The 27,096-nt window shown below is 40.1% G+C and overlaps 1 protein-coding gene across 1 annotated transcript in view; it reads right to left on the bottom strand.

The window, feature by feature from the left end:
- The window catches only part of ankfn1 (ankyrin repeat and fibronectin type III domain containing 1), a 212,044-nt gene that overhangs the window by 117,327 nt on the left and 67,621 nt on the right, over positions 1–27,096 (bottom strand). Inside the window, exons 4-6 of the mRNA XM_031894809.1 lie at positions 23,418–23,612; positions 14,910–15,023; positions 5,980–6,077 (exon numbers count right to left, since the gene is read on the bottom strand). Coding sequence (XP_031750669.1) covers positions 5,980–6,077; positions 14,910–15,023; positions 23,418–23,612 — 407 coding nt within the window. The remainder of the gene's footprint in view (positions 1–5,979; positions 6,078–14,909; positions 15,024–23,417; positions 23,613–27,096) is intronic.

Raw genomic sequence — 27,096 nt, 5'->3', positions numbered from 1 at the left:
AAGCCGATGAGATAATCACGAGTGGTAGAAGGAGTGTTTATCGTCTTTATCTCTTATTGCACAACCCCTAGTAACGGGCTCAGGACAACACACCCGGGCCACTTGTTAAGTTCGCTTTTGTTTATGTTTTATGTACTGGCTGACCCACAAGTGTAGAGCCTGGGGTTTGTACACCCGTGTCAGCAACCCTGCCAAGTGAGCATTTTTGAAGTTTTGAGTAAAATGATGGTTGCTGACGGGAGCATTGAGCATGGGGTATTTTATACCCAGGCTATAGGTTGAATATGGTCAGCATTAGTTTAATGTTCCAACGTAGATGCAGCTTTTGTTTTATTTGAGTTAAATGTGAATTTAATAACACAGTTATATATAAATGTTATAAGAACCCTAGCGGGTAGGTGGAACACAACGGAACACAAACAGGCTGTCATTTTACATCAGTGATGCATTGAGCAGTTGCAATGTTGGTCATTTGGACAATATAGAAGACCATAACCCAGATACTAATAATTCATTTGGGTCTTAACTATTACTTTAGGATAAATGGCGATATACTGAAAATCTGAAATATAAAAATGACCATTTGGCAAAATATAAATAACAGAGATGGAGAAAAGACACAGCCTTAGATTTATGCTAGGATTAACCATTAGTCATGCAACATTTACCCAATATAAGCAAGTTAGCCCTAGAGCAGACTTTGCAAATAAGGAGGAACTCATTAAATATGACTTAGGAAGTCGCGTGACTCCTCGCTTTTAGGAATACGACTCAGCTTATCAATCACCCAAATGATGTGGATAGCTTAGATTATATCAGTCCCTAGAACAGATTTCCTTTCATGCCCTATTGGTAATGGTAACCTAACCCTTAACTCTGACCTTGAGTTTGAAACTGAGCCACTTGGCATTAAAACATCTGTCAGCTACAAAGTACTAAATGACGTGGCTAAAACTGGCTTTAGGGTGCTCGATGCGAGCATAACTGTGAGGTGGATTAAAGAAAAAGAAGTCAAACAGTTCAGTGAAAAATGATTTCCCAATCCAGACTTTCTTGGGTAAAACTCAGTGCAAGAAAAGTGATAAGAAGTTAGGGGCTTTAGCTGAAAGATGACGTTATTGGTCAGAGAAGAATTACTTTAGTATATTCTGAGCTTAAGATAAGGTCAAGATATAGTGGGATAAAATTCAAATTGCTGATATATCCATTTTTTAACAGGCTGATCTTTGTAGGGGTTTAGGTCAGATGGGCAACATTTTTTACAATCCTTATTTATCCCAATAAGGTTGGCAAAAATATTTTACAGAGCCACCAGATCAACGCAACAGAGGCCTCCCCTTCCAACGAAAGCAGTGACCCCCAACCTGTGGATCGTGAGCAACATGTTGCTCCCAGTGCCCCCAAACCAGGGAGTTATTTTTGAATTCCTGACTTGGGGGCAAGTTTTGGTTGAATAAAAACAAGATTTACTACTACATAAAGCCTCCTGTAAGCTGATAGTGTGCATAGAGGCTGGCTAATAGCCAATCTTAGCCCTTATTTGCCACATCCTTTTCATTTTATGATGCTTGTGTTGCTCTCCAAATCTTTTTACATTGTGACTGTAAGAAAGGTTGGGGACCCCTGAACTAGAGGAACAGAACTTTCATTCGAAGCAGTGGAGGTGGTTCCTCGTGGTGAGGGAAGTAAGGTTTAATTAAATTCCAAACCACGGTTTAAAGCTGGATATAAATATGGCATTCAGTAGTTCTTTAGACTGAAAAATATAGATGGAGAAGTGAAAGAACAGTTACGGTGCTTTTTTTTTCTCTTTCTCTATTGTATCTAGGTCCCCATCCATAAAGCATGACAGTACTGCTGTTTTACCAGGGACAAAGTAGTTACTCGAGTACAGGTATAGGACCCGTTATCCAGAATGCTCGGGACCAAGGGTATTCCGGATAAGGGGTCTTTCCGTAATTTGGATCTCCATACCTTAAGTCTACTAAAAAATGAATAAAACATTATTTAAACCCAATAGGATTATTTTGCATCCAATGAAGATTATTTATATCTTAGTTAGGATCAATTACAAGGTACTGTTCTATTATTACAGAGAAATCAGTTTTAAAATTCTCAGTTATTTGATTATAATGGAGTCTATGAGAGACAGGCTTTCCGTAATTCGGAGCTTTCTGGATAACGGGTTTCCGGATAAGGGATCCCATACCTGTACCATAAAATGTGTATTTGTAAACAATAAAATAGCCTTATATTAAGAAAGTACTTTTCACAAAGCCACTACCAATTTTCCCAGAGGCTCACACCCTTTTCCCAAATGAAATAAATGGGGTGCAGAACATATATCAGTAAAGTCTACGCCATATCGATATTGCTCAGGCACAAATAATATGTTTTTAATTGAACGGCACCGTTCTATTCTGAAAATATTTTGTGCCTTGGTAAAATCTAAAAGTAAGTTAAGGAGATAAATAATCAGTATTCTTTTAAAAGAACTTGACCTGGGGCATCAATAACTCACCTAAAATCTCAGTTTTTAGTGCAGGAGAGGGCAATTGCATATTCTACACTAGAAATCCCAACTCTCATTTGGGTCAAATGTGCTGGAGAGAAAAGAGAATATTGTGCACAATGCCCTAAGGCCACCCTGCAAGTGCTAGCATTAGATCTTCAGACACAGCTTTTGTAAGGTGCACCTTACATTCAATAAGCTGCCTGAAAGCTCAGTCCTTAAATGTTCAATGACAGGGAGGCTAATGTGTTCCTTAAGAGACCACTGTGGTGTTCATTTACAAATGCAGTGCAATTTTCAGATTCAAATCACCCTGGTTTGTAACCACAATGCAGTGCTTTACAAAATTCCATTGCAATAGTGGAACACCAACTAATTAGCATCTGACACGCCTTGTGCTAATATGGCGCAAATTAGTATCTACCTTTTGTAAACAGCACAGAATTTTGTAAGCTAGAAAACAAGGTTAGAGGCAAGGAGGAACCCTAATATAATTTGCTGTAAACATATGGAGATCAGAAAAGGACAGTGTTCTTATAAGAAAGAAAGCGGTTGCTCACTTGATCTTGTTCTAATCCCCATTAGGGTGAAAGGTGTTAGAAGGTATGCATGACCAAAAAGTCAAACAAAACTAAGGGGCACATTTACTATTCCACGAATCCGAATCACGAATGGGAAAAAATCGCATTGGAAACAAAAATTTCGGAAGGTCACAAATATCACGAAAATGCTTACGAAGAAATTGTATTAGTCACGATAATATCATATTGGCGATCCGAGCAGTAAAACCTTTCCGATTTTTTCGTGCAAACGTCCGAAAAGTCATGTGCCGTACGAAAAAGTCGTGCAGACGCCTGAAAAAATTGGCGAAAATACACTCGGAGCGTTCGTGCCTTTGTAAATGTGCCCTTAAATGTGTAAAACTCTTTTCCTTAGAATTTTGAGATGGCTTTCACTTCAATAACAGCTAAAGGGGCTGATTCACTAAAGTCCGAAAAAACTAGTGATATTTATTGCATGCGATAAAAATATTATCACTTCTTATATTTTGGGAATTAACCATCGATTCACTAAAAGGACACTTGTCTGAATTAAGAAGCAATGTTATTGTTGTTATTTATCTGGTGATGACATTTTTTTAGCAATATTTGAAACCATGCGATATATTTATGCGTTATTTCGTAGCACGCAATATTAGTGTGAGGTTTGATATAATATCCTATATTCTCATATTCATATAATCATATATTCATAAATGCATGTATTTTGATAACTTTGATACACTTTGATGCTTAGCATATCATACTCCATTTTAGAAATGTATCTCCATTTTGTAACAGCAACCAGCAAGGCTTGAACATCCCATAATAGTTGCAAGGGCACAGCTTGCACCTTACGAAATATAATCTTATCTATGCACTGACGCAACTTCTACTCCTTGTGTCCTCCTTAAAATTCCTGTCCCACATTAGCCATCCTCCAAGGCCATCTCTGAAGATAATGAAATAGACCATCTTTGTTCTAAAGCTAATGTTATAATGATTTCTTTGTCTGCACGTACACAAGGGGTATAAATACTATGAGCACGTAAGAATAAACTGAACAAGTGAGAACTTCCATCATGGTCGTGTCCTTCTTGTTCCCATAATTACGTCTTTGTCCTGGCAGGAGGGCTCCCACGGATTACTAAATTTAGTCTGCGGTCAGGAACCCTAACAATTAGCACACACTATTACGCACGTAACCATTACTTTCTCAAAACTAGCGTTCTGAAAATTACCATTTCCCTGAAAACTCTACGATACATCACTCTAGGGGCAATCACATACTTGATCTTCTTCTTCACAAGCCAACAATAATCCGACTGCAAAGCCCATGTTGTCTTGCCAAACGCTCATGACCCTGCAATGTTTTTTAAATACCGCCTACTCCAAGTAGGTGTTAATATTAGCACAGATAACCGCAATATTTTATGCGTTTAACGCTTCATATGTGTTTATGAATCATGCGTTGGTATTATTTCTATTTGATAATTACCGCAATGCGATGCAAATAACGCTTTGCGATAATGCATTTTTTGGGCGCATGAGATATGAGTAGTAACGCAGGCAAAATCACTTTGATGAATTGTACTTAATTATCAAACACTTTTTAGTGCAAAAAACTATGCGTTAAGCGTTAACGACCTTTAGTGAATTGGCCCTTAGTGTTTGTAGCTTGTTTAGCCACAATTTTAATTTGGGTTATTAACTATCTACCATTCTTTCCTAATACACGATCAGCCACTGCCACGTTCTAAGTGCAATACCCAATGCCACATGTATCGCTGACTCCTGATTTTGCCGACCCCTCACCATGTGCCTTGTACCTCCTTTTAGACAGGATGTTCCAATAATCAGGGTCCTCTTTACCCCCAATGCAGAGTTGAGCAGGTCAGAAGGCATGGCTATGCAACCAACCTAATGGTGCCATCCACGATACTCTGTACAGAAGCGGCAACTCCCTACATTTTCCCATAATCTGTAACCAGCTAGAAAAGGTGACCAAATGGCCCTTTAAATAGCACCAGAGTTGGCAATCCTAAAGAAAAGCACTTTATTCATAATTAGAGTTATATAGAGTATGTTATTTATGGTTACAGAGAGTGGGATTGTAGGCATAATACAATTTAAAAAACACAATGTTGCTGAGGAATTGTAACCAAGATCAGATATTTTCTTTTAAACAGCTGACCAGTATACACAATCTACAGCTGATTTCTAGACCTGTATAAAACATTACACCTTAAAATCTATAGGGGGTAGCGCACTGATTTTCTGGAAAGCAGAATCCCCAATGGAACCAGGTGAGGGAGGGGTTGTATTACACTGTGAGCCTAAGGGAGGTTGGGAAATGGTATGCATGAACCAAAGAGAGTCTATCAGTCATGGTTTCCTTTAATCTGTGGAGTACGGTATGTTTGTGTAAAAATATAAATTTATATTTATTTCTGAAGTTCAGATAGTGTTTATGCACCTTCTACAAAAGCCCAACTGAATGAGTTTATGTCAGTAAAGGGGATATATTTTCCCTTAAGCTCTCATATAAAAAAAAAATAATAATTTAATTCTCTGCCTTAAAATACTAAAGGAATAAATTCTCAAAATTCTAAGGAAAAGAGTTATACACCATTTAAATTTGTTTTACTTACCTTCTAACACCTTTCACCCTAATGGGGATTAGAACAAGATCAACTGAGCAACAGCTTTCTTTCTTAAAAGAACACTGTCCTTTTCTGATCAATGTGAATTATATTACAGTTCCTCCTTGCCTCTACCCTTGTTTTCTAGCTCACATATACCAGGCAAATAAAGTTTAATAAGTAATTGTTCTGGCCAATAGCAGAACACATAACTACTGTTGCCAAGAGACTGGTATGAAGAATGATTTGAACAGATTAAGAGCCATTCCAGTGGTCTAGCACTTACCATTTTGAGGCCTGCAATTGTACATTTTAAGGAGTGAAGATTATCCACGATTATTTCCCCAGTGATGGAAGAGAAATCTGAGCAGCAACTCCATTCCACTAGGGAGACAAGGGAAATGTGATCAGACTGGATAATGTCAGATACTCATTTCATATATACAGAATTATAATGTCATTAACTAGCCATAATATTATCAAATTATCATGTATAAATGGCTTTATAAAATATACGTTTTTTCATATAAAAAAATATCCATTCTGGGTATTAGCGTTAACCAGACAATTGTAGTTTGCTTCTCAGTATTGGCAATAAGATGCAATTAGCCCCGGTATAGACGTTGCAGTAATCTAAATGTTTGGCATTCAGTAGGCCTGTTATGGCACACGGGGCATTTTTCCTCTTCTGCCCCTAAAGGAAATCAGAAAACAAACGATCCACCTGCCACCAATCCTTAAACTACTGAATGGGCAGTGCCCTATTTTAGGGTTTTTGTCTCCAAGGTCTTCCTGTCACTGCTCAACGTTTGTTCGGTTGATGGCTATCTATTCTATTATAGTAATAGAAATTATATTCTAAGGTTAAAGGACAGTTGGAGGGTCATGAAGAAACAACAAGTGAAACAATTCTATCCAAAAACTAAAGTTACTACAACCTTTTCACCTCTACCCTATTTTCAGCTCTACTTTACATTTCAGCTCTACCCTACTTTTCAGCTCTTCACTCTATATATTTTTTGGCACAAATATCTACATGATATTTTAATGGTGTTCTTTCAGTTTGGCACTGAATGCAGAACAGTAAGAGAGGCACAGTGTAGGTGAAGGGGGGGCAATATTAGTATATGTATGTGTGGCAATGTAGAAAGAGTTACGGCAGCTGAACTTACAGTTAGTGTACAAAATATTATTATAATCACCGCAGAGACCACAGATGGTCTAATAATCTCTGCAGACTGGAAAAAAGCCCACAGATCAAAGAGCCTTTGCCTAGTTAATAGAAAGCACAGATATGCAGCCCATGAATTGTCTGAGAGCTACTGTGAAGAAACTTGAAGGACAATAATAGCTAGTGATGGACATAATGAAAACAGCAGAGTTTTTTCTCCGTGTTCCCAAGAAATATTTCCTCTGTGTCCAGCTTATTTGGTAGGAAACTCGGAATGTAATTGCAGAAGCAGAGGCCAGATCGGCATTAACTTAACTGCACATTTTAATAGCGACATTCTTAAATGTATGTGCTTAGAAAGAATGTCTGCAGTGCCGCCCTGAATAAAAGGCAAACATACTTAACGAGAGATGTTTCTTGGCGAATCCATTGATGTCAGTCTATTTCAAGCAGTTTATATCTTTGACGCTACTACTGATATTTGAAATCCATGCACTGTCACAGTATATTAGGTTAAAAAAAAAACATAAGTCCACAGAGTTCAACCTTTCCAAAACACCATCCAAATTACAAGCATAACTGAGCAAACCACTGTTTTTGCAGACATTTTCCAAAAGCTTGTTGCTGCTGGTTTACAAGTCAAGAATTGGCACACAATAACAGAAAAAGACACAGTTGTTATTAACAATAACAATGAACATATGTTATTGTAGACCACTTATATCACAACACTGGACTATTGTGGATCACTTGTACCCCAACATTGTAGTAAACAATAAACTGAGCCTGTAGCATGGTTCCTGCCTTCTTTCAAAGTCCTCAGCCCAGGCTCTTTGCCCCTCGTCAGGCCCCTAGGTATACTTGGTAACCCACTGCCCATTCCACCCCTGGGGCTCAGCGGGGCTCCTCTGCCAACCTCCAAACCCATCATTATGGAAGCTGCTATGCCTCTGGTCTTCCACCTGCTGAGGCCAAGTTGCTTTCAGGACCACCATTAAGCCACTAAACCAAGGATAGCCCACCCCCCCACCCCCGGCCAGTCACCATAATAATATCCAGCTGCTAGGGACAAATGAACTTTTTTGACTGGTGCAGTTTTGTTGTAAAATTTACAGTTTTGCCAGCGGCAAATGCCTTGGTTATTAGGCGGCTGTTGCTTTCCATATCACCCAAAGGGATTTGTGCCCTCCCTGGTCTAAGGAGCTATTCAGGCACTGTTATTAAAGTCAATTATACTGATAACCAGAGGAGCATATTTTATTAAAAAATACAATATTTTGTTATTGACACTGAAAACATGGAGTACTAAGTGGAGGCTGACTTCTACAGCGCAACTAAAGCGGCCCTCCTATAAGGGAACATGAGGGTGTGTGCCAGGGTCAGTTATTTTGTTAGCTGTTGTGTGTGCTTGAGTTGGTTATTTAGGTTAGCTCAAAAAGATCTGCTAGGCAAGGGAGCCCCCCCAAAAGATGCATTAGACCTACCTGTTAATCAAATCTGACCCAGACCTCAGCATGAAGAGACCATGAAGACTGACAGGCTGCTGAGAGTCAGATACTGAAGAATAACTTTCTTTATTTAATTAATTATATTTAGAAAGTTTGTTATTTCAGTAAGATGGAGCTTATATAAAATTTTCATTTTCGCGATAGATCCCCTTAAATGCCAGTGTCCCTGGCATTGAATGCCAGCATGAATACCAAAAACAATGAGTAAGTGGGTAAGTACAGACATGGTGACAGGCAGACTTATAGTTATTTATTTGCATTTGTTATTTGAAAACTTGGACAAGAGATAAAGTAACTGAAAGCATCAGGGATAAGTCTTAATGGCACACTGAATGTTGCTTGGCTTTGTTCTCAGCAACTTCATATGTCAGAAATCACCGAGCAAAATACTGGTATTGGCATTGTGGGGCAGTATTTGCACAAGTTTGTTAGAAGTACCATGCATGAATAGGGTATTCATATTAATACCAATAAGAAGCTGGTCCTCCCTTTGCAGCCAAAGAGCCTCTACTGAAGCAGCTCTTCCCTTTGCTGCTTAAAGTGCCTCTACTCTTCTGGGAAGACTTTCTAATAGATGTTGCAACATTGTTGGTTGGATTTGGTGGCAATGTTAGGAGATCCCTTCTGGCTTGCATTAGTGTTTCAATTTATTTCAAAAGTGTTCAGCTGGGTTGAGGTCAGGAATCTCGGCCGGTCAGTTAAGTTCTTCCACTCCCATTTCGGGAAACCAATGCTGTAGAGACCTTGCTTTGAGCATGGGGACATTGCTGTGTATAAACAGGAAAGGCCTTCCCGAAACTGTTGCCACACAGTAAGAATCATGGACTTGTCAAGAATGTCATTGTATGACGTGGTAGCACTTTTGTCGGGAAATAATGGGTGTGGCTTAAATAGACAATTCCAAGAATCAGAAGGGTTGTGCACATATATTTCACTATACTGTATCCATAAGGGATTGGTGTTTCAATATACAGTTGGAATTAGGCCCCTCTACAAACTTATTTTATTCTGCTAAAAAAAGCTTTTTGTCCCTAACTTGGGGTATTAGTTTCTCTATGTAGTAGTATCTGTCTCCCCTTGCTACAGTTCTCGGGCTGTGCACCCCAACCCAAGACTGCTTTGGTGAGTAAGAATGACAGCTTTTTTTTCAAACTACATTAAGCCACATAAAACAATGACACTTAGCAGAGAAAAGGCATCTTGTCATCAAAAGTAAAGTTTAACTGGCCAGGAACTATTTGTTGAGATGCTATTTCTAGTTCAGCATGAAATATTTATCTGTTATGTTCATATTCATTATGTGTAGAACTTTTAAATTTTTTTTTTTAACTCTACTGTTTACTAACAAATTAAGGGTTAAATTCTTGTATCGGCCTGCCTTGGGGTCTTTACCTTTACCGAGCCTTAATCATCTGGTTCATTCGGTTCCTTCTTCCATCCATCCATCCAGGACGGGGCGAGAGGGAGGGGAAAATAAGCCTTGCAGCAAACCGTTTTGAAATAATTAGAACAAGACCTTTCGACTATCTTAATTATACTGGAGTCTGCAAAAATCTAAATCTCAATTAGTCTACAAGACAGAATCGACAAAATACTTTTCATGTAGCAGTAATTGCAATTTGAGTATACATTATTGTCTTCAATGACTAAAGCTTTGCCTGATTACTGTTTTGTACTTCTCTCCCCCTGGGCGTACATCGGGAATATGCATAACTGCTATATAGTTAATTCCATATGTGTCTAGCATGTTCAAGTGTTGAGCAGTATTGCTAGTGACATTCTCTTGGTACGTCGATTGTTTACTGTAGGGGCTCCCTTTATAATCCTGCCAATAAACAGGAATATTTTGTTTACCGTGTCTCTGCTTCGCAAAAAAAAGTAATTATTAAATTCAGACGTTTCAAAAACACACACGGGAGAATGTCAAATATCCAGCGGATGTTGATGTCAAAGCTGTTTTTCCGATATTTTACATTTTGCCCCAGTTTTTAATTCAGCTGGGATTAGGTATGTTAAAAAAAAAGGCATTATTTCACAATATCTAAACCGGAGTGGTACTATGATGAACAAGGTATGGGGAAAATAGAAATAACCTGGAACTGTTAGGAATGGTTTGATGAGATTTAAAAAGTATTTTTTTGTTTTGAGTGAGCATTGCTTATCAATCAATATACTAATGTGACTAAAATAAAAGAAAACTTGCAGCAAGGCTTGTTTTTTTTGGCTATTTTACAAATCATGAAAAATTATGGAAGCCTTTAAGCAACATATGGACCTTCAACTGTTGTCTAACCTGAATAGGGATTTGACTTTTATGAACAACTGAAGCAATTGAGGCTGAGGCCCATGGAAATAGTGTGTTACTGTTGTCATGATACTCTGTTATACCTGTACCAGAGGCTATTATCCCCACTGCTACTATAGGCACCATCTCTCCCTACTATACCTGCTATCCCACAGCCCCAGTCCCTTCCCAGAGGCTATTATCCCCCCACTGCTACTATAGGCACCATCTCTCCCTACTATACCTGCTATCCCACAGCCACAGTCCCTTCCCAGAGGCTATTATCCCCCCACTGCTACTATAGGCACCATCTCTTCCTACTATACCTGCTATCCCACAGCCCCAGTCCCTCCCAGGGGCTATTATCCCACTGCTACTATAGGCACCATCTCTCCCTACTATACCTGCTATCCCACAGCCACAGTCCCTTCCCAGAGGCTATTATCCCACTGCTACTATAGGCACCATCTCTCCCTCCTATACCTGCTATCCCACAGCCCCAGTCCCTTCCCAGAGGCTATTATCCCACTGCTACTATAGGCACCATCTCTCCCTACTATACCTGCTATCCCACAGCCACAGTCCCTTCCCAGAGGCTATTATCCCCCCACTGCTACTATAGGCACCATCTCTCCCTACTATGCCTGCTATCCCACAGCCCCAGTCCCTTCCCAGAGGCTATTATCCCCCCACTGCTACTATAGGCACCATCTCTCCCTACTATGCCTGCTATCCCACAGCCCCAGTCCCTTCCCAGAGGCTATTATCCCCCCACTGCTACTATAGGCACCATCTCTCTCTACTATACCTGCTATCCCACAGCCACAGTCCCTTCCAAGAGGCTATTATCCCCCCACTGCTACTATAGGTACCATCTCTCCCTACTATATCTGCTATTCCACAGCCACAGTCCCTTCCCAGAGGCTATTATCCCACTGCTACTATAGGCACCATCTCTCCCTACTATACCTGCTATCCCACAGCCACAGTCCCTTCCCAGAGGCTATTATACCCCCACTGATACTATAGGCACCATCTCTCTCTACTATACCTGCTATCCCACAGCCACAGTCCCTTCCAAGTGGCTATTATCCCCCCCACTGCTACTATAGGCACCATCTCTCCCTACTATACCTGCTATTCCACAGCCACAGTCCCTTCCCAGAGGCTATTATCCCACTGCTACTATAGGCACCATCTCTCCCTACTATACCTGCTATCCCACAGCCACAGTCCCTTCCCAGAGGCTATTATCCCCCCACTGCTACTATAAGCACCATCTCTCCCTACTATACCTGCTATTCCACAGCCACAGTCCCTTCCCAGAGGCTATTATCCCACTGCTACTATAGGCACCATCTCTCCCTACTATACCTGCTATCCCACAGCCACAGTCCCTTCCAAGAGGCTATTATCCCCCCACTGCTACTATAGGCACCATCTCTCCCTACTATACCTGCTATCCCACAGCCACAGTCCCTTCCCAGAGGCTATTATCCCCCCACTGCTACTATAGATACCATCTCTCCCTACTATACTATACTGTATATTAAGTCCTGTAGGTCTTACTATAGTCAGATACATTCTGTACATATTAGTAAATCACGGCCTGAACTCAACTTATCCAGTGTTGGGATATAAGGTTACAAGGTTCTCTGAAGCCAGCTGCCTCAATACCAAACTTCAATGCAGAAACAAAGCAGTAGAAAGATCTTCTCTACACATTAAATCATTAGATGTGTTTTGGTGTAAGGCCTTAAAAGAACAGTTCAGTGTAAGCAAACTTACTGAACAGTTATGGCCTATATGGCCCCCCTCAAGTCCCTGATTGGTTACTGACTGCTAACAGCTTAGAGAGCTAAAAGGAGGGAGTAGTGTTCTGGTTATTATGTTAGACATACAGCCTTTACACTCACCTAAAGGTTTATTAGGAACACCTGTTCAATTTCTCATTAATGCAAATATCTAATCAACCAATCACATGGCAGTTGCTTCAATGCATTTAGGGGTGTGGTCCTGGTCAAGACAATCTCCTTCACTCCAAACTGAATGAAAATCAAAAATCAATTCCATAGGGTTGATTCACTAAAGGTCGATAAGTTTTATTGCACTTTTTTGCGTTAAAATTGATGCGGAAAAAAAAACGCTTAATTCGCTGAAGTATTAACGCATGCGTTAAGTTGCATATCGCGTGCGTTAAATTTCGCGCTACCACATGTGTTAATTTTACCGCATTGCGTTAATTTGCGCACAGAAATAACACTAACGCATGATTCACAAAAACTTAGATGCGCTAAATATCGCATTAGTCCGTGCGAAAATTAACACCTATTTGGGGCAGGCGGTAATTATAGAAAAGCTTGAGCTCATGAGCTTTTGGCAACACAATATGGACTTTGCAGTGGGATTTATTCAAGTCTGTGTTGGCTCTAGAGTGATGCAGCCGCCAGTTTGCAGGGAAATGGTCATTTTCATAAAAGAAGTTTTACGAAAGTAATGCCGTGTGTGGCTAATATTTGGCGTGCGCTTTTTCGCACGCGGTAACTATTTGTGCGCAATGTGTTGATTAGCGCGCGTTCCATCAAATACCGCACAAAAATAGTCTTTGCGCCTTAAATAACGCAAGCAGCATCGTGTGTAAATTAACACAAGTATGCTTTTAGTGAATCGTGCATCAAGCAGCGAAAAATTAGACGTGAATTTTTAATGCATGCTATAAATAGCGCACCTTTTAACGCACTTTAGTGAATCAGCCCTCATGTGTCTAGTACCCATTCTATAACAAGTCCTTACATTACCTTTTAGTTTTCAACTTCGAATTGCATCCCCCAGTTGTAGTCTAAAACATACTAGGCTCTCTTGATGGTGAAGGCTCTCTTGTTTCTTTTATAACATACGCTTTCCCTTATTGTTAGCAGCACAACATTTTTGATATGGTTAGTTATTTTCTGCTGTTATCTTTTTTGTTTCTTCTTTTACTAACAATTAAGTACAGATTAGCACAGGTATGGGACCTGTTATGCAGAATGCTTGGAACCTGGGGTATTCTGGATACATGATCTTTTTGTAATATGGATAACCATAAAAAAAACCCAGCACCACCTAATATTGTCTGTGAGTTTGCCAACCAATCATTTTTAGCAATTTGCATTGAACTTGTGCTCCTCTATGTAACTCAAAGGGTATTTTGATGTTATAGTAGTTATGAGTTTCAAAGTATAAAGCCCCAGTGGAGCTCCTATGAGGATGAAGAATAGCACGGGGGATAATATTGGTTCATTGAAAAAAACTGAAACCAAAGACTTCAACTTGGGACAGAATATCATCTAGCTCCTCCTTTTCATCCTTTCTAAACTTTAAACCAACAGTATCTCTGTGCAACCTGATTTTGACATGGTTTGGATGAAACAAGACTAGGTTGCCCTGATGATCACATTACTATTGATGCCAGTGTTAGCAAAGTAATGTATGTATGTATGTATGTATGTATGTATGTATGTATGTATAACTTTATTTATAAAGCGCCACAAGGGTACGCAGCGCTGTACAGTCTTACAGAATACAAAATTACACACAGGGAGGACAAGTGATATAATAAATAAATACAATAAATACATATATGTATATATATATAAGTACCATGTGGTATGAGACACAGTAGGAAGGAGGTCCCAGCCCCGTAGAGCTTACAATCTGAGTGGTTGGGTAACATACAGGCACAAACTGGAAGGTAAGAGTGCATCAGGTATGGGCATTTGCCCTTAAGCGCAGGACTGGGCAAAATAATGTCTTAGTGCTCCAGAAGGTAACAGCTGAGTATTTTCTTAAAGAGAGTGGGTGAGTTTTCCCTACGGAGGGATTCAGGGATAGAGTTCCAGAGGTAAGGAGCAGCAAGTAATGCAAAATAAACCAATAAAGCCCACTATCCATGTATCCACAAAATTCACTCTTACTTATCGGCATTAGATTCAGTTTAGTAAAGCAATTTCCCTTTTTTCCAAGCAGGAGGTCAATCAAGAGGACATTGTATCTTTGCAGTAGATTAAAGTGTGTAAGTGACAACGTACCTTCAGAAAATGCTGGCAATCTAAACTGAAATCTATAGTAAACTTTTATTTTTTTTTGCTTATTTCTTGGTAGTGCTAAAAGTCAAGTAAGAACTATAAAGATGATTAGAGCCACACTGGGATCCGTGATGAGGGAAAAGAACTGCTCAGATTTCCTTCAACAAACATTTTCTGCCACACGTTTACCTTTATATTTGGTCACCACAGCGGAATTGACGCTTAGGGGCTCCTGGAAGGTGACAGTGAGTGATGTGCTGCTCGTTATCATAAGACAGACATTGGTTGGCGCCTCAGGGGCTCCTGGGGAAATAAAACATCAGGAGACATCAGAAGTCATCTCAGTAAATCCTAACTAAACAACTGAAAGAGCGGGTAAGAACATTTACGTATCGCCTTTCATTCCTGCTATTAGTACTAAGTAAATTGTACTCGGCAGGATCGATTGGCACTTAATACTTTTCAAATACAGCATTAAAGGTAGGAATGCTAAAACTCGTGCTACTGTTACTTTATATAACAAAAAATGTGATAACATTCCAGTGTATGTCATTGCCCATTGTTTTCAATAAGACTAAAAGATATTGCACCTCAAGAGAAATCAACCACTTGTAGAGCAGTGCTCTACAAGTAGAGTATCCAGGTAGGGAAAAGTGCAAGGGAAGATTGTTTCCCACATGTATGGAACCTGTTATCCAGAATGCTCGGGAACTGGGGTTTTCCGGATAAGGGATCTTTCTGCAATTTGGATCAAAACGAAGATTAATTATATTTTTGTTGGGATTACGTACAAGAGACTAGTATTTTATTACAGAGAAAAGGGAAATCATTTTAGAAAATCTGATTAATTTAAACTGGAATCAATTGAAAATGGCTGTCCCATCATTTGGGCTTTCTGGATAACTGGTTTCCAGATAGCAAATGTGGAGCTAATATAGGACTGCAAAAAGGGAAGCTAAAACATAATTTCTAATCTAAGGTCTAAACTAGGGTACAGTAAGGGGCACATTCATCAAAGTATGAGTTTGAATCCTGAAATGGGTAAATATCGGATTAGATATGATAATTTCTGATGATCACAAATATCACGAAAATGCTTATGAAAAAATCGTATTAGTCAATCCGAAAGTCACACATTTTTGTATCCGAAAGATTGTAAACGGCAGGAAAACCTTTCTGACTTTGATCCTTCTGTGCATGATTTTGGAAGCCTCCCATAGGGCTCAGTGGCACTCTGCAGCTCCAACCTGGCCCAAGGAAAGTCTCCCATAGGGCTCAATGGCACTCTGCAGCTCCAACCTGGCCCAAGGAAAGTCTCCCATAGGGCTCAATGGCACTCTGCAGCTCCAACCTGGCCCAAGGAAAGTCTCCCATAGGACTCAATGGCACTCTGCAGCTCCAACCTGGCCCAAGGAAAGCCTCCCATAGGAATCAATGGCACTCTGCAGCTCCAACCTGGCCCAAGGAAAGTCTCCCATAGGGCTCAATGGCACTCTGCAGCTCCAACCTGGCCCAAGGAAAGTCTCCCATAGGGCTCAATGGCACTCTGCAGCTCCAACCCGGCCCAAGGAAAGTCTCCCATAGGGCTCAATGGCACTCTGCAGCTCCAACCCGGCCCAAGGAAAGTCTCCCATAGGGCTCAATGGCACTCTGCAGCTCCAACCTGGCCCAAGGAAAGTCTCCCATAGGGCTAAATGGCACTCTGCAGCTCCAACCTGGCCCAAGGAAAGTCTCCCATAGGGCTAAATGGCACTCTGCAGCTCCAACCTGGCCCAAGGAAAGTCTCCCATAGGGCTAAATGGCACTCTGCAGCTCCAACCTGGCCCAAGGAAAGTCTCCCATAGGACTCAATGGCACTCTGCAGCTCCAACCTGGCCCAAGGAAAGTCTCCCATAGGACTCAATGGCACTCTGCAGCTCCAACCCTGCCCAAGGAAAGTCTCCCATAGGGCTCAATGGCACTCTGCAGCTCCAACCTGGCCCAAGGAAAGTCTCCCATAGGACTCAATGGCACTCTGCAGCTCCAACCCTGCCCAAGGAAAGCCTCCCATAGGGCTCAATGGCACTCTGCAGCTCCAACCCGGCCCAAGGAAAGCCTCCCATAGGGCTCAATGGCACTCTGCAGCTCCAACCCTGCCCAAGGAAAGTCTCCCATAGGGCTCAATGGCACTCTGCAGCTCCAACCCGGCCCAAGGAAAGCCTCCCATAGCGCTCAATGGCACTCTGCAGCTTCAACCTGGCCCAAGGAAAGTCTCCCATAGGACTCAATGGCACTCTGCAGCTCCAACCTGGCCCAAGGAAAGCCTCCCATAGGGCTCAATGGCACTCTGCAGCTTCAACCCGGCCCAAGGAAAGTCTCCCATAGGGCTCAATGGCACTCTGCAGCTCCAACCCTGCCCAAGGAAAGTCTCCCATAGGGCTCAATGGCACTCTGCAGCTTCAACCCGGCCCAAGGAAAGCCTCCCATAGGGCTCAATGGCACTCTGCAGCTTCAACCCGGCCCAAGGAAAGCCTCCCATAGGGCTCAATGGCACTCTGCAGCTCCAACCTGGCCCAAGGAAAGTCTCCCATAGGACTCAATGGCACTCTGCAGCTCCAACCCTGCCCAAGGAAAGTTTCCCATAGGGCTCAATGGCACTCTGCAGCTCCAACCCGGCCCAAGGAAAGCCTCCCATAGGGCTCAATGGCACCCTGCAGCTTCAACCCGGCCCAAGGAAAGTCTTCCATAGGGCTCAATGGCACTCTGCAGCTCCAACCCGGCCCAAGGAAAGTCTCCCATAGGGCTCAATGGCACTCTGCAGCTCCAACCCGGCCCAAGGAAAGTCTCCCATAGGGCTCAATGGCACTCTGCAGCTCCAACCCGGCCCAAGGAAAGTCTCCCATAGGGCTCAATGGCACTCTGCAGCTCCAACCCGGCCCAAGGAAAGTCTCCCATAGGGCTCAATGGCACTCTGCAGCTCCAACCCGGCCCAAGGAAAGTCTCCCATAGGGCTCAATGGCACTCTGCAGCTCCAACCCGGCCCAAGGAAAGTCTCCCATAGGGCTCAATGGCACTCTGCAGTTCCAACCCGGCCCAAGGAAAGTCACGATACCGAAGCTTTTAATGAATTCCGAAACTTTCGTACTTGGCGCGACAATACGATTTTGTCTCACAAATTTTGTCGCAAAGTACGAAAAAGTAACGCAAAGTACGAAAAAGTCACGCAAATATACGAAAAAGTCGCAGAAAATACACACAGTTGGGAAAAAAATGAATTTTTTGTATTTCGGACCTGTCATACTTTGATAAATCAGCCCCTTAAGTCTTAAATTCCATTCATTGTTTTCAAATTCAACTGTTTTAAAAATCTTGAAAAATAAAATAGCTTGAATGTTGGAAATATACCTCCCACTGACTCCTGTAGAAGGACGATTAGGTTTTGGTTGCTGAATTTTTTATTTGTACATGTAAGGATCTTATCATACTGATATTATATGGGGACCTGGGATCTCTTATCCAGAATGCTTGGGACCTGTGGTCTTTCCATAAGATGTTGTTTTATTATTACAGAGAAAAAGGAAATCAGTTTTACAATTTTGAATAGTTTGATCAAAATGGAGCCTATGGGAGATGACCTTCCCGTAATTCAGAACTTTCTGAATAACAAGTTTCAATATAATGGATCCCATACCTGTATTACAGAGAAAAAGTGTAAAAAAATATAATTTATAATTATAAAATATAATTTCCTATAATTTGCTGAAATGAACTCATTTCATTCAGAACATTCTGGATAACAAGTTTCAGGGTAACTGATCCCACATATGAAAACTTATAGTGCAAAAAATATATCTTTAGATATACATAAAAAATTATGTTAAAAATAAGAGGAATATAAAGGGAAATTGTGTGCAAAATCCAGCAGAATGTTGTGACTATTTTACCTACTAAAACCCACATTGATTAGTGTCATTTTGCCTGCAGTGACAGACAGCGAGTGGGGCTAACCTGGATAACCTATGCAGAAAATATTGGTAGAACACAAACATGTGCTGTTTAAAAGCCAGAAAGACAGAGATTGTCTATTAAAGGCTGGGGATAGTCATTGCAGGGTTAGTGGTCAGTATTGGGTCAAGGAAAACGTCATAATCCCTCAAGAGGGGAGTAAAGAAAAGTGCTAGCATGACGTGCCAGCTGGAAGCACAACTGATACACCATTGAGGATGGGGAGAGAGAGAAAAGGGACTTGTTATAGAAGAAGAGAAAATGCCTTAGCCTCTCCTCCAAAGTATAAGAGAGGAGCCTGTTCAGTCTTAAACAGGCCAGTCTCAGGGCCTACTGTGGTGAACTACAGGCAGCATCTGCCTAGAGCCAGCAAAGACCACCCAGAAAGACAGCATACAGTAAGCTCTCTGACAAGCGGTTCCTCTCACCTATAATTGGCTGACTAGAAGTCATTTTGTTCTCAGGACAACTGAAAGTTGCAAAGCATTTATGTTATTCTCTGTATACTTATGCACAGGAATGCAAGCAGGCATTCCCAAATACGATTCTCTTATACCAAAGTCCTGTTATTCCAGTGATATATATGCAATATACACATATATACATACAGTAATCCCAGAAAACATATTTTTATAATAAAAAAGTGAAGTTTTACACAAATTGTGGGGCGTGTTTACTAAGATTGGAGATAAAATCTCCGGTGATGTTGCCCATAGCAACCTATCAGTAATAAGATTTCAACAGTCACCTACAAGTTAGAAATCAAAGCAAAGACCTAATTGGTTGCTACAGGCAACATCACAGGTGATATTTATCTCCATTCTTAGTAAACATACCCCATTGTCTATTTTAATATAATTTTGTATTTTTTTACACCATCGCCAATTAGGAATTTGAACTATCTGTTGCTGTGGTCAGTGACCCTAGCAACCAGTAACCAGATAAACTTGAAACTCGAGTTGAGCTTTTTTATTTCCCTACATTAGGTAGTTCTCCCATTCATTTACCACAATACAAGATGGGAGTATGCAATGGTACGGACACACTGGTATGTGCCATTGGGTTATCCTAAATAGAAAATTGCCATTTTAAGAACTCCGCCTCCTGGGATTCTAAGATTCACAGTGCACACAAACAAACCAAGCGCACACATACATGTTAGGTCACATCAGATTAATAGGCCACTTAATATGATATTAACTATATTCTTTCTGGGGTTATAGTATTTCTTTAACATTGTGTCAAAATAGATAATGGGCCCACCCCACCTTAATAAAGAAGCCCACTCACTAAAACATTGTTCATTTCCTTCTTCGGATATGTTCTCTTTTATTCTTTCTTCCTTTGTTGCATTCTGTTACTCCTCTTTTTTAGCTTTCCTCAGCTTTCATACCCTTAATTCCTATGCAGTATTCCTCCCTCCCCATTTCCCTTTTTGTCATGCCTGCATGGTTCCTTTTGTAGGATTTAGTGATGCCAAGCTGTGACCAAAGAACTAAAGTGCTTGTTGCAAGGTCATAGTGAAGGGACGAAGGCAGAGAAGAGACCAGAATTGTTGGGTGACTTAAGGACTGCAGTACACCTTTTAGCTCAGAATCACAGAGGGCTAGTCAGACCTAACACAGTAAAAATGTGACTGTAGCATACAACACTACTGCTCTAAACTACTTATAATATATTGTATTATATTTCTATAATCTTTACCACACCTAAATTGATTATTATATGCTTGTATTTAAATTGTAAATTGTCGCCCGCGACTATTCTTTTGACGCCTGCGACTATTCTTGCAACAATTTGGACGCGCAACTATTCTTTTGATGCCTGCGACAATTCTTGCGACAATTTGGACGTGCGACTATTCTTGCGACAATTTGGACGTGTGACTATTCTTTTGACCCCCGCGACTATTCTTGCAACAATTTGTGGACACGCGGCAATTTTTTCCGTGGCAATTTTTTCATCCGTTTCGAGAAACAATCTGCTAATGGCGAAATGCGGAAATTCCCCGCGAATCCATGTCTGGTGAAACATTCTGCCCATCACTATTTCTAATCATATATTTTTCAGTTCAACCTTCTCCATATCATTGCTCCTAAGGCACTAAAACTGTTAAGTCCCACAAAAGCATTGGGCTTTCTTCCTTCTGAGGATCCAGGAGTTTTACTGTGATATGCTATGTTCTAAACACACAGTTTGTGAGTATATTACCTTTGTGTTTGTCAGCTTAAGCAAACACTATATATTTTGTTGTGTTCGTAATTTGGACCAGATACTGCATGAGAGAACTGATCATGATCAGAGCGCTTATGGATGATACACTTAATGACATTCTTTGGTGTCTTGTGAGAAATTACTTTATCATCTCAGGGTATCTCATTCCCTTCCTAACACAGTGGTTATTCATAGGTTTGTTTGCTCTAATCTGCAATTGTTGGGGCCCTATCCCACCAAGACTGACTGTGCTACAGTGGTTATTAAATAGGCTGTTAAATACTAATACTTAGATAGTGATGCTTTATTTTTTGGATGATGGAGATGATGTATACAACATCCTGTAGAATGTAGTGGCTACACAGATGATAATAACATTGCTACTTTTATGCATGTGGCTTTGTGGGAGGGGATCACCATAATTTATTTTGGCTTTATTTTCTTGTTTTATATCTGCATTACTGTGACTATGTAACATACTTGGCTTGTCTTTTTAAGGGACATACAGAATCGTACACCAGATGCTGAAGCCTTCACTAGTTATGCATACTGCCACCAGTCTTTCTTTCCCAGCCCCATTTGGCACCCATTTCCCTGATATGTGGAATAATGTTTTTGCCCCTTTGTACTCCAGTTTTTATTGCTTCTGCATGGACATTTCTACTTCTCTTTCCCCATGGGGCCCCCATGAAGTCCCAGAGCACATTAGTGGGCAAAACTGTGTCAACCACAGGACTTGTGTCTGGAAGTATCTTACCTTACTGCCTATGATATATTTGGACATAGTACAGATACAGGATCTATTATCCAGAACTTGGTGCTTTTTTGGATATGTGATCTGTAATTTAGACCTCCATACCTTAAGGCTGTTAAAAATCATTTAAGAGTTAAAAAAACCCAATGGGATTGTTTTAGCACCAATATGATTTATGCAGCTTAGTTACCATCAAGTACAAGGTACTGTTTTATTATTATAGAGAAAAAAGAGAAACAGCAGCCCTATGGCACTAAAGAAGCCCTCCCCATATGTGCTCTATACTTCTGTTAAAAGGTTAAGTGCACTTTCTGTTTGTCTCCACTAAATGGAGAAAACCAATTATGGCTTAAAACATATCTCCATACATCCCTTTTTCATACAGCACACACCTGCACTATAGAAGTTTAAAATAGCCTGGGATCCACAATGATGGCACATATTGTTATACAAAAGAATGATAGCAATTACACTGTGTAGATACTGCAAACCCCAGAAAACCGTACTTATTATGAAAGAAAATAAATTTCTCTACTTTACAACATCTGGACTGGGGAATGGGCTGCACACTCCTTCTGTAATATGTAAATGGTTATGCCCGTTTGCTAATCGGCTTTCCATGTAATTACAATATAACGCACATACACAGCCGGATGCAAGTTGGGGAACTTTAAAATCTCTCTGAATCTCTTTGAATTCGTTACATTTTATCACAGAAACATAACTGCACTTTTGAATTGGTGTGCTTGGAGTTTCTTAAAACCCTAAGAACTAAACCCTGAAATTTAATATATTTTATATACTGTACTTACTAAACCAGCCTAAAGTTTCAGCATCACAGTACAGAAATGATCAAGGTCTTCAAACTTGTCTCCATCCTGCAACACTCACATGCTCAGTGGGCTCTGGGCAGCTATTGAGCAGCTCTGGGGAAGTTTAGGGGTCATTGCAAATTATCAAATGGAAAAGTAGGTTTAAAGGAACAGTAACACCAAAAAATGAAAGAGCTTTTAAGTATTAAAAATAAAATGTACTGTTGCCCTGCACTGGTAAAACTGGTGCATTTGCTTCAGTAACACTACCATAATTGATATAATAAGCTGCTGTGTAGCCACGGGGGCAGCCATTCAAGCTGGAAAAATGGAGAAAAGGCACAGGTTACATAGCAGATAACAGACAAGTTCTGTAGAATACAATAGTGTTTTATCTGTTATCTGCTATGTGTCTGTGCCTTTTCTCCTTTGAATGGCTGCCTCCATGGCTACATAGCAGCTTATTTATATAAATTATAGTAGACTTTCTGAAGTAAACACACAACTTTTACCAGTGCAGGGCAGCAGCACATTATATTTTAGTTACTTTTATACACTTTCATTTTTTGGTGTTACTGTTCCTTTAACTGTCATATAAGCTGATGCTGCAGAGCTAATTTCACTGGTTACTGAGCTGCCATATAGTAATTATCTGTATTAATTACTAGTCAGCCTTATATTGTAACATTTACATTCTGTATATACAGTATTTTGTGTGTAAGTCCCTAAGCTCAGTAAGTGACAGCAGCACAGAGCATGTGCAGGGAATCAGCAGAGAAGAAGATGGGGAGCTACTGGGGCATCTTTGGAGGTACAGACCTTCCCTGCTTAAGAGCTGGGGTTGCCTTGGGCTGGTACAGAAATCCAAAACATAATGTACAACATTTCTGCCCTACTTTAGTTAGGCTTTGGTTCTTTTTAAATGATACCTACTTGCATGCTCATAACCGGTCTTCATTCGCTTATATAGACGGTATCTCCACTCCCAGGATTTGAGCTGTTTCTCCTTCTCAGTGCTGTCACCTCCCAAGCCTTCATTCTGTATTTTTGCAGACAGCTCGCTCATTCTTTGCTGGGCTTCTTCAACCAAAGCACTCAGGTGCATGGATCTGCTTTCCATGCTGATAACTGTGTAACAAAAGAAGAAACAAGGAAAGCTTCAGGGTATCACAGCTTACATAAGAATAACATTGGGCAATGGCATTGGTCTTGTCATATCTGTTGTCTGCTATGGTAACAGGGACAGTTGGGATGTATAGGGTTACATTTCTAAGCACCCCTTGCCACATAGACACTGATTTTTTGATGCCAGAACCATCCCACCACTTAAGAGATTGTATGTATGGGTATGGGTCTGAAGTTATTACTTTAAAGAGTGAAATAGAGAATTTGTTGGTATTTGCCATTACTAAATGTCTGCTCTAATCCCCTAAGATTTGGTTAGTCATGAATTAGTGTACAGTCAGCCATCTAAACAGGTCAAAAATAAGTTAGGTTTTCCAGATCCAGTTAAGGAAAATCAAAGCAAAAGCTTCTCCTTATTCTTAAATGACCCTCTAATTCATTTGCCTAGAAAATATACAAAAATATATAAATTAAGCATTCCACAGTTCAAGAAAGCCTCATTGGCTCATAAAACAACACACAACCACCAACCTTGACTTAGAAATCCCTAAACCTCACCCTTAAATTAGGTTGTATGATTAGAAATGTAGGACTCCTATCTAATGCAGTTTTTTAAAGTTTCTCACAAGGTAGGTTTTAAACGGTTACACCCTGTCAGAATACATAATGGTACATTCCGTGCAGAGAAATTAGGAAGAGAGCAATTTTGAGTATAAGCTATAATTACTTTTAAAAGGTTGATTACAGACCTGCCAAATAGTGTCTTGCCAGAATAATAAAATATAAAAATGTATTTTGTGGTTTAGAAGATTATGAACATAAATAAGAAAATGTATGAGCAAGGCATAGGTTTAATTTGCTTTATGAAGGCCAGAGGTAATTCAGAATCCATTTCTTTTGGATCTGTTATCATTTCCACTCGTAAAATCCCCATAATACAGTTGAGTTGAGTAGATACTGATTTGTTAACGACACTGAAATTTTAATCTAAAACCTTATATTCCTTATATACTAATGGTTTAGATAGTATAACCGTCAGATAGTCATCGGGGAGTTCATCTAAATTCTAAAATGTAATCAAATGATTCACCATATTTTCCTAATGTTATCAATGGACCATTCTAATGTTACCAATAGACTACGAGCATTCTTATATTTTGTTCTTATTACATTATTTTGTAAATTAGCTTCAAATTGATACTCATTACATTTGTTGTTGCAGATTATTAGGAGAATTGGGAAGGTTCTGCTACACAGAAAAAAAATATTTTTGGATGTAATAAAGGGGCAGAAATAAGAAAGGAGCAAGACAAAAGTGAAAAGGGCCGTGCTCCAGAAACATGTTGTGTTACACTTACTGAACCTCACTGCAGCATAGTTTTGCCTTTGGCATGTTCCACAAAAAGAACCAGGAAGAAGATTTTAGCTTAGTATATTCCTGATAACAAAACTAAAAGAGAAAACTTTGGGTAAAGCCGTAAAACACCAGGAAAATTCCTGGAGGCTGGCCCTCTTACTTCAGTAAAGGTCTATAAACAGCTATTCTAGAGGCCATTCTGATATTTAATGGGGACTAAAGCTCTATAGCAATGACAGGCGATGTTGAGGAACCAAGTATATTTTTAGACACATATCCAATTTTAACAATAATTATAAAGTTTAGAAACTTGTTGAATTATTTTATGTATTTCTGCCATATTCAGTAATCCCTTATACCATGTGTACCTAGCGATTGAACAACTGAATATGTTCTATGACCCCTTGACTTGGGTTCAACCTTTGAGATCTGGCACCCTGCAAGAATAAAAGGAATTTTGGTGGTCATTCTTAACTTGAATAAGATATCCCATTTTTTTCTCTACACAAGTTCATGTCAGCTGTCACACTCTCCCCAATTGTTATTTTACACGTGACTTGTATAAACATCATGATTATTGTGACAGTAGGTCTCAGTTGAGTTCCAAGTTTTGGAGATCACTTTGCAAACCTTCACGAATCAAGCTTCAGCTTTAACAACTTCATTTTTGGAGCTCATTATTTTCAGTAAAATGGAGCTGCAGAACTTGTCAAACAAGTCTTAGAACACATTTTTGTCTCTGTGTTCTTAAACCTGTAAGTTCTACTGTTGTAGCTGATAGCCAACAGGAATTTAAAGTGCAGAGAAGTCATTCATGATACTTACACCCATACATGCTCCTTCCACTTTCAAGTACTTTTGTGTAGCAGCAAAGCATCCAGCCTGCTCGGATGAATAATGTACAAATGATCATTGGTGTAAGAGAACCCTTGAAAAGTTACCAGCCTGGACATGGCAGTAGTTCATGATTCCACTAGCAGGTTGTGTCAATAGGTGCTTTCACCATGAAATTTGCTTATTAATGCCATTATTAACGCATGTGCCAATTAGTATGCATACTGGTGGATCATGTGCCCAATTTTATGTTCGAATTCTGGGGAAAATGCAGCATTGTGGGCAATAAACAGGGGGATTTCCATGAATTGTAAACTGATTCCAGATTCACCCAGCATCTAATCCAATGAAAGGGTTTTACATAGAAGACCTGGCTCAAGCATTAAGAGATACATGCCACTTGCCTCATGTAAATCATGCAATATCATCCAAGTTTTCATTAAATGCCTGAAGCAAATGGCCCATAGTCCATGATTCCTTCTAGTGCTGCAAGTATACACGAGCAGATTGCGGATGATTTGGTTTTGGTGCCAAATACTGTTTAAAAGCCCCCTTCTTGTCCCTGATGCTTTGGCAGATTGGTCTTATATTCTGACTTTTTCCTGATTTATTTTGTCTTTATTGGCTTTGATCTAGTCCTGATTTCCATATTTTTCTTCCAGGCCTAATCTGTGACTAAGTTTTCCCTTTAGTCCCTATTTACTTGTGGACCAACATAAATAAAGTGTATCATGTAGAGTTTTGTAAAGTGCAGGAGTGCCAAGGGCTTGAAAAGTTGCTACACTTAGAGCTCCATGCACTCCATACTAAGCACTTGCACTTCCTGGTCCATAAACCTGGTAAGTGCAGAACTCCCTAGTGACTTGAATACCCTGGCTGAATGACAAGTTAAGTGCCAGAACACCTGCCTCTCCAATATGCATAATAGGCATCACCATACTGTTAGGTACTCTTATCCAGAGTGCAAAGAGTTATACCTCTGGCTGCTAGGAACGAATGGCATTGGGCCAAGGTGCAAAAAATATGGCACTTTTTGTCTCCTTTTTTGCAGTTCTATAAATGTGATCTTACTTTTACAGTCTAAGAAGCTTTGAGTGGTCTCCTTTAAATAATTATTTTTCAAGGGTGTGCATTTATATTTCAGATGGGAGGAAGAAACACCAAAATTGATGTTATGCTTATATTTGTCCATAGAATATGTTTGACCTATTCCATAATGCAACTCTATTGTTGGAAGTGGTTTATTAAGACCTAAGCAAAAATTGCAAATAAGAACATCGCAGTCGTGCTTTGAGT

Source organism: Xenopus tropicalis, chromosome 10 (genome assembly GCF_000004195.4).
Source record: "Xenopus tropicalis strain Nigerian chromosome 10, UCB_Xtro_10.0, whole genome shotgun sequence".
Lineage (NCBI taxonomy): Eukaryota > Metazoa > Chordata > Amphibia > Anura > Pipidae > Xenopus > Xenopus tropicalis.
This window is presented reverse-complemented; position numbering and strand designations above follow the sequence as displayed.